Source organism: Achroia grisella, unplaced genomic scaffold (assembly GCF_030625045.1).
Source record: "Achroia grisella isolate CSIRO2021 unplaced genomic scaffold, CSIRO_AGI_Agris_v1 utg149, whole genome shotgun sequence".
In the NCBI taxonomy this organism is placed as follows: Eukaryota; Metazoa; Arthropoda; class Insecta; order Lepidoptera; family Pyralidae; genus Achroia; species Achroia grisella.
The window spans coordinates 1,727,874-1,741,653 of record NW_026712644.1 but is presented as its reverse complement, the minus strand read 5'-3'; the positions used below and the strand labels follow the sequence as shown (position 1 = coordinate 1,741,653).

General features: G+C 34.0%; 2 protein-coding genes across 2 annotated transcripts; one reads left to right on the top strand and one right to left on the bottom strand.

Annotated features, from left to right (window-relative positions):
• Nucleotides 1-721: 721 nt before the first annotated feature.
• On the bottom strand, nt 722-2,092 carry LOC131840776 (uncharacterized). Its single transcript, XM_059188973.1, has 3 exons — nt 1,848-2,092; nt 1,519-1,754; nt 722-873 (listed from the first exon to the last, which is right to left on the bottom strand). The coding sequence occupies exons 1-3, from the start codon at nt 2,007-2,009 to the stop codon at nt 780-782; spliced, it is 492 nt and encodes a 163-aa protein (XP_059044956.1). The 5' UTR covers nt 2,010-2,092; the 3' UTR covers nt 722-779.
• Nucleotides 2,093-2,384: 292 nt separating this feature from the next.
• LOC131840781 (V-type proton ATPase subunit e 2-like) lies at nt 2,385-13,101 on the top strand. Its single transcript, XM_059188980.1, has 4 exons — nt 2,385-2,585; nt 2,665-2,712; nt 6,216-6,303; nt 12,560-13,101. The coding sequence occupies exons 1-4, from the start codon at nt 2,488-2,490 to the stop codon at nt 12,578-12,580; spliced, it is 255 nt and encodes an 84-aa protein (XP_059044963.1). The 5' UTR covers nt 2,385-2,487; the 3' UTR covers nt 12,581-13,101.
• The last annotated feature ends 679 nt before the right edge of the window (nt 13,102-13,780 follow it).

Genomic DNA, 13,780 nt, shown 5'->3' with positions numbered 1-13,780 from the left:
TGTTACAAAATAATAATACTAAGAAAGAATAAGTTTCGTCTGATGGTACGGATATTGTTACAAAATATTAAAATCACAGATAAGATCTGATGGTACGATTTTTAATCAGAACAAATTATAATACACCATATAAACTCAGAGGTGGTATTATGGATACTAAATAATTGACAGAAATATTTTAAAATACATCCATACTTACAAGCAATAATACTCATCAAATCTTTTTATCGTGTGATAATCAAATTAGCCACTATGGGAAGTAAGGTTGTGTGCCAAACTGCTACAGAGGCTGTACGACGATTTACCTATCCAATAAATGTAATGGGAAATCATCATCATCATTGCCTTGCCTTTATCCCATTATTTGGCGTCGGCGCAGTATGTCATTCTCTTCCACTGCTCTCTATCGGTCGTCATATCTGAACATACTCTTCTTTTATTCATATCATCTTTCACACAATCTATCCATCTTTTCTTAGGGCGTCCCCTCCCTTTACATCCATCTACATTCATATTATACACTTTCAATAAAACATGATCCTCGTTCCTCCGCATAACATGCCCATACCAGCTCAATCTGTTACCTCGTAACTTTTCTATAACCGGCGCAACTTTCAAACTTCCACGTATATGTATATATTAATAAATGTAACGGGAAATGTCCCGTGTTTAAAATGTTGCGAATATTATGAAATAAAGAAATATAAACGATACGGTTCAGTGTTTAATAAACATTGTGGTAATTTGATGAAAGATGAAACAAGACAAGTAAAAGAAGGTTAATCGTAGTCCATTTCTGTGAAGGTAGTGCACGTGGTGGACGTGGATACAGTAGCCGTAGAATATGATGACAATGATGAATTCCTCTTTTTTCTGAAATAACAATAAATAAGTAGCGTTTAGTAAATTATTTATGGTACCCTGCGCAGATGTTTCACTGATGCCCCATCACCGTATCTACACCACATCTCTGATCGAACACCTGTATCATTTGAACGGTATCGAATATGACGGCTTGTGTCGAGGTTCGCTTTATAGATGATCTAGATGAATGGCGGTCTTCCACCGTGCTTTTATCCAGAAATTTTGCCACGCACAACCACATTGTGGAATCTTCCGCCAACGGTATTTCCGATTCGATATGATATTGAGACATTTAAAAAAATATATTTTTCCTTAAAAGGCAGGTGACACTTATAATTCCTTTGGTGTTGCGAGCGGGCAACAGTAATCACTTGCCATCAGATGAGCCGCAAGCTCGCTTGTCTCCTAGACTATTAAGAAAAGGTTCCTAGATAGACGGAGATCTTAAGTCATATTCGTCAGTAAAAAGGTGGCCTTCAGTCGCTCCATAACACCTAGAGCAAGTTTAGAGTGTCTTATGCATGCGCACCAATTCTCTTCCGGCGAAGCTGTAGTTGGCAAGTTACGCCCCACATTACAGTAAGTAGCTAGTTCGAAATAAAAAATAGCTTATACCATAAGCACAGGCTAGATGACCTCTCCAAAAATATTTACCGCCGCTTAATCGTATGTCTTTGTTGCGGTTTCTTTACAAATTCCTTTCTTTTCGAGTTGTTTCGTCGACGCGATTTCCTTTTAGCTTTCCGCGTATTAGCATCTTCTTCGTCTTCTTCAGAAGTTCTCTCTCTTCGTTCACTCTCTATCTGTCGCCGCTGTCTCTCCCTGTATACTTCGCACGAGTCCTTTGGTACTACTTTCCAAACACCCTTTCCATTAGCGCGTTGGTTTTTCTACAAGTTTAAAATTAACGTACATATTTAATATAATTTCAACCCTTTCAGGGGTGAACCCTATGTTTGTGAATGGGGTCACTTGTCACTGACATGAACACGAAGTATTTCATTAATATTTTCAAGGTCCAACTCAGAAATGTCATCAGATGCCCCAAAATTAAAAGTTCTCCTAGATTTTTTATTCTTAATTTCTTTATAAATTTTACGCCTGTCTCTCTTCTTTCGTCTATTTAAGTAACGCGATGATCGCATATTATTTTGACCTAGTAAATAATTGACTTTTAAAAATCGATTTAATAAATTAAATTAGAATTTTGACTTGTCCGAAAGACATTTTAAATACCGTCTTTTGCAGTTCAGCTTACAGCTAGCTTATCTTTCTATTTTTGTAATCAGTGTTGTCATAAGAAAAACGTTGTTGATGTCAGGAATTTATTAAGAAGAAATAAGAATCATTATCTTACGATAAATATTTTAGAACTTTATAGACTGATATGATTTTTCCACTAAAATGCTAGTCTCTGTTAAAGCATATATGACAAATTTCTTAATGAATCTAGACAACATGCTTTCTAAGACGACGCAAAAAATGAATTAATAAAACGCTACTTGTCATATGACTGAACGGCAGCACTACCAACATCGAGAACAAAAACATCCTCCATTTTGGGGCAGCTGATGTTTGTTTGAGATTTTGAAATCTTAAAAATATCATTGATATTCCTCTAAAATGGGTGCATCATTTGTTCCCATCACTATTTTCACCGTATTATGGGGCATAGTTGGTATAGTATGCCCTTTCTTCGCTCCTAAAGGCCCAAATAGGGGGTAAGTGTCTGTCACAATTCCTTTTTAATTAAAGGTCTGTTTTCTCTATTTAAACATATTATTTATTGATATTTTTCAGGATTACCCAAGTGGTGTTAATGTTAACTGCAGCTACGTGTTGGTTATTGTGAGTATCTTTTATTAAATATTCTATAAAATATATATTAATGAACTGCTATGACTCACAATCACAAGTCCCCAATTTCTTGTATTTTTTTAAGAATTCTTAATGTTAGTATAACGTATAGTATTTAGTTTTGGCCTGAACTAAGGCTACACACTGTTCCTTATTTAACTGTTCATATTATATAGGTATAAACCTAAAGTGTAGGTTACTATTTGAATCTTCATTCATTATTATTGCAATAGATATTTTGAACTGTTTTATAAAGTACAACAATACAAGAAGATTGTAAGCTTAGTGTTGTTCAGAGATCAGAACACTGACATTACATCATAAGAGGCATGAACTGTTCTGGAATGGCAACACATTTGTATCACAGTAGTCACATGATAATGTCCATAGTACTGTTCACATATATATAGACGACGGTTACCACTTACCATCAGGTGGGCTGTCACCTTGTATGCCATTCTAATTATTTATAAAAAATATTTATTTACATAATAATATCTGCTATCTTTTTAAGGATACTTATATGAGAAAAGCAAAAAATACAAATTTTTAACTGCCTGTGGAATACACTGTGTAATAATAAACTATTTTAAAGAGGAACGTTTTGTATGTCACAAACAACAAGGAATAATTTATATATTATATTTATATCTAATTAATTTATGATAAAACCATTAAGACCAACTATTGTACAAAATTCAATAAAGTATCAAAAAATAAAAAATAACATCTTCAAAAACTACTTACAGACAGGACTGATAACAAGATCTGTCACCATTAGAATGCTATGTTAGCCCTGTATACCAACCTACCAACCTGTAACCGTAGTATATTATACAGATATAATTTTTTTAAAGTACTCGAGCCAGGACGTAATTTAGTCAATCATTTATTCACACTCAAAAACTTCTAAAACAGTTAAATGGATATCTTTATGATTGCTAAAAAGAAATGTTTTTAAAATAGACCCTGTGTGTTATAACTGTTCTTATTTAGGAACTTTGAAAAAAGTTTGTGAGTTTCTTGTTTTTCAACCCACCCTTGGAATTGCAGCTGATATTCACAAAGCTTCATAATACAACTACCTTAACAAATATAGAAGTTTACTTTTTTTTTGAAATATCACATAATTATTTATTTTTATTTATAATTCTTTATTGCGCCAATATTAAAAGTAGATACATAAAAAAAAAATATATAACAGTAGATTAAAGATAGAAGATGGTACAGAAGGCAGTCTTATCGGTGACGGAATCTCTTCCAGACAACTTTAGGAAAGAGAGTATTTTTAAAAATAAAGTAGGCCCACATGAGTGGAAATAAAATAACAAAATTAGAATAAAAAAAATTAAAAACATATTAAGGTAAAGGGCCATATTATGGAACATTGTACTAGTTTATGAAACAAGTAATAAAAATCTGAATTACAAATAATTTCTAACGTATTCAGTATTTATAATATTATCTTTATGATCTTTAATAACCTATTTATTGATTAAATTAATTTATTTTGGTAAATACCTTAAAATGTATAGAAAAAAAAATAGATGAAATGCCCGTGTCAGGTTGCATGAAAAAAGACTGTCTTTTAGAGTTAGAGAATGACACGTGTCATCACAATTGTTTTAACAATTTGAAATATTTGTCAATGATTCAAAAATACTTGAAACATGTCAATCAAAAGTTTGACTTATAATCTATTGATTGATAATGAATTTAAAGTACTTTAATAAGGTATTTATTTTTTTATTTAGGTGTTTCATAATTGCCGCAAAAATTTCTAAACAGACCGTATTTATGGAACAGTATATTCAGTGTTCCACATCCCCCTCACATTCGATTTTCTAAGTTGTCCGTAATTATGAAACAGCAATAAGTGGACAATATTTAGTTAATTTCGTGTCAATCATTGTTAATTAATTATAACAAAGCAATTTACGTTAGAACAGTTTATATTTCTAAAAATTTGCATTTATATAAGTACATAGATTGTAAAATTCCATGAAAATGAAAAACTAACCTCAAAAATAAATAAGCTGGATGATAAATATTGTTTTATGTTAATTAAAAATACTTAAGTGGAAAACCTGCCTGAAAAAATTAATAACACTTTATTTTATTCAAAATTTTTACGAAGCACCTACATATCACATTTTTATAGATGTTTTTAAATTAATAATTTTTGTAGGTAGATAGATACATTTTTTTTATAGAATTTGATTTCTTTATTCTATAGACTTATTTTATATTGGTATTTTAATTTTTAATTGTTTGGTATAATTTTTATAATTTGATATTGGTTGGTTTTCATGAAATAAATAAACTAACTGTCCAAGAAGTGACGTTGGTAAATTTTAATTATTAGAGAAAGAACAGAACAGTAAGAAAATAATTTGATTAATAATCAAGTCGAATGATAAAACTAATTATTACATGACACTTAACAATGATTGTCATTCTTCTAATAAATATTCTCCTCTGATAAATACCAGTACCCAGTCTCAACAAAGCAGCCATTCCTGAGGTAATTACTGTATGAAATTATAGTATAAAATGAACCTTTAGATATGGTTACTGAAGCTCATTCTGGTATTAATGAAAGTAGTAATTTAAATTGACTAAATTTAACTAATATTTTGAAGCGTAATGTTGGTGATGAATTAATATTTGAGTTGAATTTGAAGTCAAGAAAAAATGGATTAAAGTTGAGTCATCAGGTAAACTCAAACTACCTTCTGCTGGCACATCTGATCAATGAATGCAATATGACTCATAAAAAGAAACTGATCGTAAAACTAAAGAAGCAAAGCTACATAAAAGAAAACAATTACTAAATGAGAAAAAAGTGATAGCTGATGAACGGAAAAAGCTACCAGAGAACGCATTACTACAACGGATCAAAGAAGAAATGAAATAGTTGAATTTTTGGTTTAATTTAATGTATATTTGGTTTTTATATCTTGTTTATTAATCCTAAGATTTGAAACTGTTCTTGTCATACTTACTTTGTAAGTGAATATTTATTTATTGCTTGTTAATTCGTATAATTTTTAAATCTAACTGTATTAATAATTAGTAATAAAACTTTTGATACTATGAATAAATAAATTAGTAACTGAAAAATGTTTTTAATGCGAGTACTTCAGTTCATTTTGAGTTCCATAATTTGGGACATTCCCGATGGAACACCCGTACGTGTTGCTTTAGACTGTTTCATAAATACGGCCGTATGTACTTGTCTGTTATTTTATTCAATTTATTAGCATTTTCAACTAAAACTCACTTGATAATAATTATTATCACTTCAGTAGATATCAGGCAAACTATTAACTTAGAAAAATTCAATGTTTCAACTCTATTTTTTTTTAAATAATGTAAAATATTCAACTCCTACTCAAAAGGTGTTTCATAATATGGCCCTTTACCTTACCCTGTTGCTGACTTATGGCCCATTATTTCTATTATATCTAATTTGTCTGTTTTAATATCGACAGCTGGCTGTGTGCGTATATGGCGCAGATGAACCCACTCATTGGGCCCAGACTCACCTCGGAAACTCTCATCTGGATCTCCCACACATGGGTATGTATTCATCTCAAAATTTTTAGTAACAAATCCTCAGCATTTACTTTTTATAATAATGATAATGGAATAGTGCACCCGCATGCACTATCGGTATATACAGACGGGGCACCAGTGGAGGATGATAAGACGAACATGAAGTTAGCTCAGTTAGCCCATTGTGGCAAATTCACGAGGAGTTTAACATGATGGTTTCCAGGGGAAACATGTGTCAACCTGACATGGTACTTTGCTAGCAATAGTGTTATTAATCCACATTGCTAACAATCCCCTTCCCCACCAACCTCAACCATTAGACCAGTGATTTTGTTAAAATCTATGCAATAGTAGAATTGTGCATTATCTGTATACACTGGCTGGGCTCAGGCGGTGGATAGAAGTAACTCTTTTTCAAGAGGGACATGATAGCTGGAATTGTTTTTCTTTATTGGGGGGTTTGGGCTATTGTCAGTTGCTTGGACCTGTATCACTGCGACCTACATAAATCTATTGTGCTCGCCGTTTTACAGAGTTCGCTACCTAGTTAGGGACAAGAATTGAAGGATATTCTTAAAAGCGATGGTTTTTATCTCCTCAGGATAGAGTGTAAACTTTCCAAAGGAAATATTACGTTTATACAATCACATAGGATGTGTAGATTTATAAATTGATATAATATATTGCTAGCAACGGGGTCTCTAGTCCCCATTATTTACACATTATGAATTACAAATTATTAATAAATCCATTTGTTTAGTTATACTTTATTTGTAACTATATATTTATTTATTTATTTATTTATTTATTTATTTATTTATTTATAAAAATATAATATATTGTTTATAAACATCCGACATAGTTATGAAGCATTGTAATAACAATGCCTATTCGAAGAATTATGTAAACCCCGACTTTATATCCGTACGCCGTGATTGAAATAAATATAATTTCCAAGTTTTTATTTAAATACATTAGTGCTAGATGGAATTTTGTATTTTTATTTTTCTTATGGATGATAATGGAATGGTGCACTCGTCTGCTCTAACAAAACAAAACTTAAGGGATATTCTTAGGAGCGATGGTTTTTATCTCCTCAGAATAGAATGTCTCAGTGTAGATTGTATGTATATTCAAAGGATATGTTTCGTTTATGCATGAGTGATTTTATTTGCTCTTTTTTTTTCGTTTGTTGTTTATATTGTATTTTTTACATTGCACTGAATAAAATATTTTTCTTTCTTTCTCTCTTTCAACCACGTAGGATTTTTTTTTCGGACTACTCTAATGCTGTTGGCCGCAGCTGGCCTTTACAGCTTCACCGGACGCTAGGGGGCGAGTGCAGATGGCACTCCAAACTCGCGGAAGGACTTATGGAGCGGCTGAAGGCCAACTCCTGCCTGACGGATACGACTTTAGTCTGAGGGCACCACTAGTAGTTCGAACCTCGGTTCAGGCCGTCGTAATATCGATCCCCGTTTAAATTGGACGGGGGATCGATCGGAGGGGTCCACGTAGGATGTGTAGTAGCGTTTCTTCTTCAGCTTGGCAAAATCTGCTGATTGTTGTTAAGCTCATGCCTAATATGTGCAGTTATTAAAAAAAACTATTAAATAACTTTACTATTTTTCGTATTTACGGCAGCCTCGGTGGTCTAGTAATTTTTTTATATATTATGATGGTGACAAACAAGCATACGGCCCATCTGATGGTAAACGGTTACCGTAGCCTATGGACGCCTGAGACACCAGGGGTCTCACGTGCCCGTTGTTGACCCTTAAGAGACATTAATATACCGTTCTTGACCCTTAAGAGACATTAATATACCGTTCTTGAAAAACCCCCCATGAGAAAACCTCGGCAGGAAATTCATTAAACAATCTACGTGTACGTGGGAGGAAGCTCCTCTCAAACCGCACTGTCCGAGATTAGATTCTAGCGTGTGAATTCTCTGTCGATGACGAGCGGTGCAATGGTAAAAGGTAGATAAATTATCTATTAAATTACCTACTTCAAGCGCCTGTTCGATTCCTGCACAATACAATTTATTTTTAGAATAGAAAATCGTTTATTCAAATAAACTTACATTGAAGCACTTTTGAATAGTCATCACATTTTTTTTAATCTACCGCTCTTTCGGAAAGCTGTCTCATCACAAAAAGAACGAGCAAGAAACTTGTGTGTATTCTATAGAATCTCTTTTTATCGGTTTACTAGCTACTCGCCCCGACTTCGCCCGGGTGTACATGTATTATACATATAAACCTTCTTGAATCACTCTATTTTTTAAAAAAATCGCTTCAAAATCCATTACGTAGTTTTAAAGATTTAAGCATACATAGGGACGGACAGACAGCGACAGCGACTTTGTTTTTAACTATGTAATGATATGTCTTTCTATGTATTGTATAGTAATATATTATAGAGGTACAGTTGTAAGGTTGTAAAGAGTAATTTCTGGATCTAATGAACTGATTTTAAACATTTTTTAAATGTTCGATAGCCCATATAAATATTCTATTAGAGAATGATTATTTGCTCAATTGCGCAGAATTGGCTGCAATTACTTTATGCTAATTGTTCAGCGTGACAGCGAGACCAAGGTCGCAGATTTATATGCAATACTTTAATTCCGTCTACTTCGCATTCTATTGATAAAGATGAGATAGCAACACCAGCAGTAGGGTTGCTAGATTTAAAAAAGCAAGTTTTTTAAAGAAGTGCTGTATGTTTTTTATTTATATAACTTTAATGCCCACAATATTATTATTATTTAAGTATGTATGTAGATGGATATATATATTTCAATTTATGAATTTTATTATAATTGTACCTATTTCCTTTTATTATTTATTTCATGTTATTATTTCCTTGAATGCACCGCCCACCAATCTCTATTTGCCCTATGGTTGACTGGGAGAAAATGCCTTATGGTGTTAAGTCCGCTATATGCACCTTTATTTTTTTTTTATTTGTGCATTGAGTTTTTAAAATTAAAAAAAAAATTAAAAATAACATACGATACAATATATTTACATTTAAATTTTTTTTGACGGCTACGTCTGCATAGCGGCGTGGCTTACTTCCGATTGTCTCGGGTTCGATTCCTCGCATGGTACAAATATTTGTATTCATGAGTATGATTGTATGTATCGCGCTGGGTATTTTCTGTGTATAATGTATGAATTTAGGAAAAAAATATCTATGTATTTGTATTTTGTATTAGTCATTTAGTACCCATAACACATGCTTTAGCTAACTCAACTTGGGTCTAGATGACGCTGTGGGAATTGTTCTGAGTTTCTTATTATTTTTTTACTGTATTTTCTACCAGTCAATTATAGTCATAAAGAAAATCTAGGCATAAAATGTACATAAATAAATATATATATATATATATATATAAAATATATCGTCCTGTAGCTCCTGTCTGACGGATACGACTTTAGTTTGAGGGCACCCCTAAGGGTCTGAAGGTTGAATTGGACGGGGGATCGATCGGAGGGCGAGAAATCTCGTATTTGTAGAGAATATTTACGGTTGGCACCCCTGGATTACAGAGTAGACAGTGGAGTATGCTATCTATAAATATGGAGGGGCGCGGGCGTCACTCACGTGAATGTCGCGGCCTCTGCGCCTGCGCCGATAGCGCGTCGCTGACGCACTACTGCCGTACAATTGCTAGATATTTTAAAATGGATCTACCACTCTTATAGTCACATTATATCGTTTTTACTACTGTAACAACTAAACTTCAATTACAATCCGTTTCCCCGCCTCTCCGATCGGTCCCCCGTCCAATTCAAACGGGCATCGAAATTACGACGGCCTGATCCGAGGTTCGAACCTCTAGCGGTGTCCTCAGACTAAAGTCGTATCCGTCAGGCGGGAGTTGGCCTTCATTCACTGCATAGGTCGTTTCTTTGATTTGGAGTGCCGTCTGCACTCGCTCCTTATCGTCCGGTGAAACTGTAAAGGGCTAGCTACTGCCATTAGAGTAGTCCGAAAAAAAACCACCGACCAGTCATTACAACATGTATATTTTTATTACCTCAATAGTGAATTTTATTTATCTATACCAGTTTTTTTAATATACTTTTGTTATATTATATGAATTTAATATAACAAAATATTTTAAATAATACTTTACACCGCCTATTTTTTTGATCTGATCTTTTTTCTCCAAGCGGTATACACTATACAAGATAAAGTGGAGACCTAAACTAGCAGACAGGTTTGGCCATATTAAATAAAACTGCTATAGAGAAAAAATATGTTCACTATTGAGGTAATAAATATATACAAAGTTAATATTGTAATAACTTGTTGGCGGTGTTTTTTTCGGACTACTCTAATGCTGTTGGCCGCAGCTGGCCTTTACAGCTTCACCGGACGATAGGGGGCGAGTGCAGATGGCACCAAACCAAAGGAAGGACTTATAGAGCGTCTGAAAGCCAACTCCCGTCTGAAACTAGTCGGCGGGACGATTTCAAACGCACTGCCGTAGTAGGGTATAGTGGGGGAAAGTGGATTGTTAGTAATGTAGACTAATAAATTCTTGGTGAATTTGTCACGATGGGCTAACTGATCTGACTTCACGTTAATCTTACCTCTTCCACTGGTGCTCCGCCAGCGAAAACCGTTAGCGCAAGTTAATGCACCATTCCATTATCATCCATAAAAAAAATTGGTTGTAGTAAGCACGCTAGATGTATAAGAGAGAAACACCAATACGAAGCATTACCAGTTGACCTAACGGGGCCAAAAATTTGTAATATGAAAAGATAGATTATTATGCAATAAAAATCGATTTTTAATACAGAATGTTACATCCCTATGTGTAACTTGTATCTTGATCCTACGTAAGCTAAAAATAACTCACGTAGTAGCCGGCACTATATTTAGATGTATTTAAAACAAAAAAGAACTCTAAACCTAAACAGGTCACGTGTAAGATCAAAATAGATTATACACGTTATAGTGGATTTAGACCGGCCGTTCATTATCGTATTTTTTTTTATAAATCCACAAAACTCTAAATACTTTAACTACTATATTATTATTAATTAATATTATAAACGCGAAAGTTTGTGAGTATAGATGGATGTTTGTTACTCTTTCACGCAGAAACTACTGAACGGATTATGATGAAACTTTACAGTAATATAGCTTATACTTCAGAATAACATATAGGCTATAAATTTCACCAGTGGGGATTGTTAGTAATGGTCTGCATGCGGTTCTCTTGTAATTAATGGAGGGTTAATTTTTTTACGACAATTTTTTTTATGTGTATCTTTTAGTGTAGGTAAATTTGTTCATATATTACGATTAAATGCCAGTCTTTGCAACTTGCCGCTAGGCAAAATGTCTTTCACTGGTTGTTTAAAATTTGCTTGCGTTGTTACGCAAGCCCCTGCAAGCACGAAGGCCCTGTTTGTACTGTTCGCCATCCCCTAAACTGGTTATAGGTACCTATAGTGCAGCAGTTATTTTTAGCGTACCGCATACAGCCAAATCGAGTCAAAAATGTCGCATTGTTACATTTTAAGGAACCAATGCGTATGTTAAATAACATACTTTGGCAGCAGCGAGACATTGCCGGCAATGAAGTTTGTACTTTAATAACATCGTTTGGCATTCATTTAGCATTTACGTATTTATTTTTAGTAACCATTGTATTACCGAGATCGAACTTTGTATAAAGTCTACAACATGGACGGCCTCGGTGGTCTAGCTGATTAGCGCACCGCTTTATTACCGATGGTTAATTCAATTCCTCGGTTGTTTAGCCCCTCCTCTGAAACGGGGATCGAAATTACGACGGCCTGAGCCGAGGTTCGTATCCCTAGCGGTGCCCTCAGACTAAAGTTGTATCCGTCAGGCGGGAGTTGACCTTCAGCCGCTTCGTAAGTCCTTTCGCGGGTTTGGAGTGTCATCTGCACTCGCCCCCTATCGTCCGTTGAAGCTGTAAAAGCAAGCAACGGCCAACAGCATTAGAGTAAGGCAAATAAATAATTGTTTGTATCGGTTTGGTTGTTTTCTATGTATATTATGTGTGTATAAGGGTTTTGCTCAATAAATATGATTTAACAGATGTTTTAAATATATTTAAAGGGAATTCCAGTATATCCTTTACTATCTTATTGTAAAATTTTATACCCATTCCCATAAAAGACTGATTGATCTTTTCTAAACGATACTTAGGAACAGAAAGTTTGTCTTTAAATCTAGTATTAATGTTATGAATGTGCGTTTAATATGTGTTTTTTTGTTACAGGGCAACCCCATTACGAAGTAGATAGAGGGAGCGTGCATATTAACTTCTATTTATTTTGTCAATAAGATGTTGAAACTACTCGATGTTATCGACCCACGATATGGATATAAGTTATAAGTGTAAAAATATATATATTATAAATTGTATAATATAAAGCTAGCAAAAGAAATGCCTTCGTTGCTAGTGTCAACGGATAAAGTATCCTTTCCTTTAATACGAACTTATCCAGTTTTGTAAAATTTGTGAGAGTGTAAAATTTATTGTTCAACATACAGGTGTCACCTCTCATATTTTTATAACTGGCTGTTACTGGTTAAAACCTTTGGCGCGAAACCGTTATTCTAAATTCAAATTTCACGAAATAAAAATGGCCCCAGTTTATTGAAGTGGGAATTCTATTTATTTCTAAAGTAAGAAAGCATCATTCCAATCTTTACATGTATTTATAAAGCTGTCTAACGAGTATTTATGTACCTTCCTATTGTTAAACATTGTAATTAAATTGTAGATAAAATATTTTAATTTCAATAAATTTATGTGAGTAACGTTTTCTATGCGTTTTATTTTTATAGAATTTATCCTTTATCTGAATTTAAATAAATTAGGATAAAAACCAAATTGAACAACAAGCATCCATATCTTTATATTTTATGGATGATAATGGAATCATGAACCGTCCTATGAAGGGGGGAAGGGGATTGTTAGTAATGGGAACTAGTAACCCCCACTGCTAGCAATGTACTATGTTAGGTCGACCTCCACGCGGTTCCTCCTGGAAACCATCGTTATAAATTCCTAGTGAATTTGTCACGATGTGCTAACTGACCTGACCTCATATTCATCTTATCATCCTCCACTGGTGTCCTGCCAGCGTAAACCATTAGCGCAGGCGGGAGCACCATTTCATTATCATCCACAAAAAAACCCACCTATGAACGTTGATAAAATGAGCATGAAGTCAGGTCAGTTAGCCCATCTTGGCAAATGGCAAATTACAACGATGGTTTTGGCGGGTAGACATTATAAAAATCTAATTTGGCAGGGGTGAGCCTACATTTGTCGCCCGGATATTTTTTTGGTTTGATGTCGGTGTTTTCTTCACTGGAAAGTCAGTCGGAAATATAAATTGACACGAAGTTTCTTTTTTGAAGTCAATCAGATATGAAATCACTACCTCTTGGGCGTAATTCAGGACAGTAAATCACCTGGTCGTCACGATGC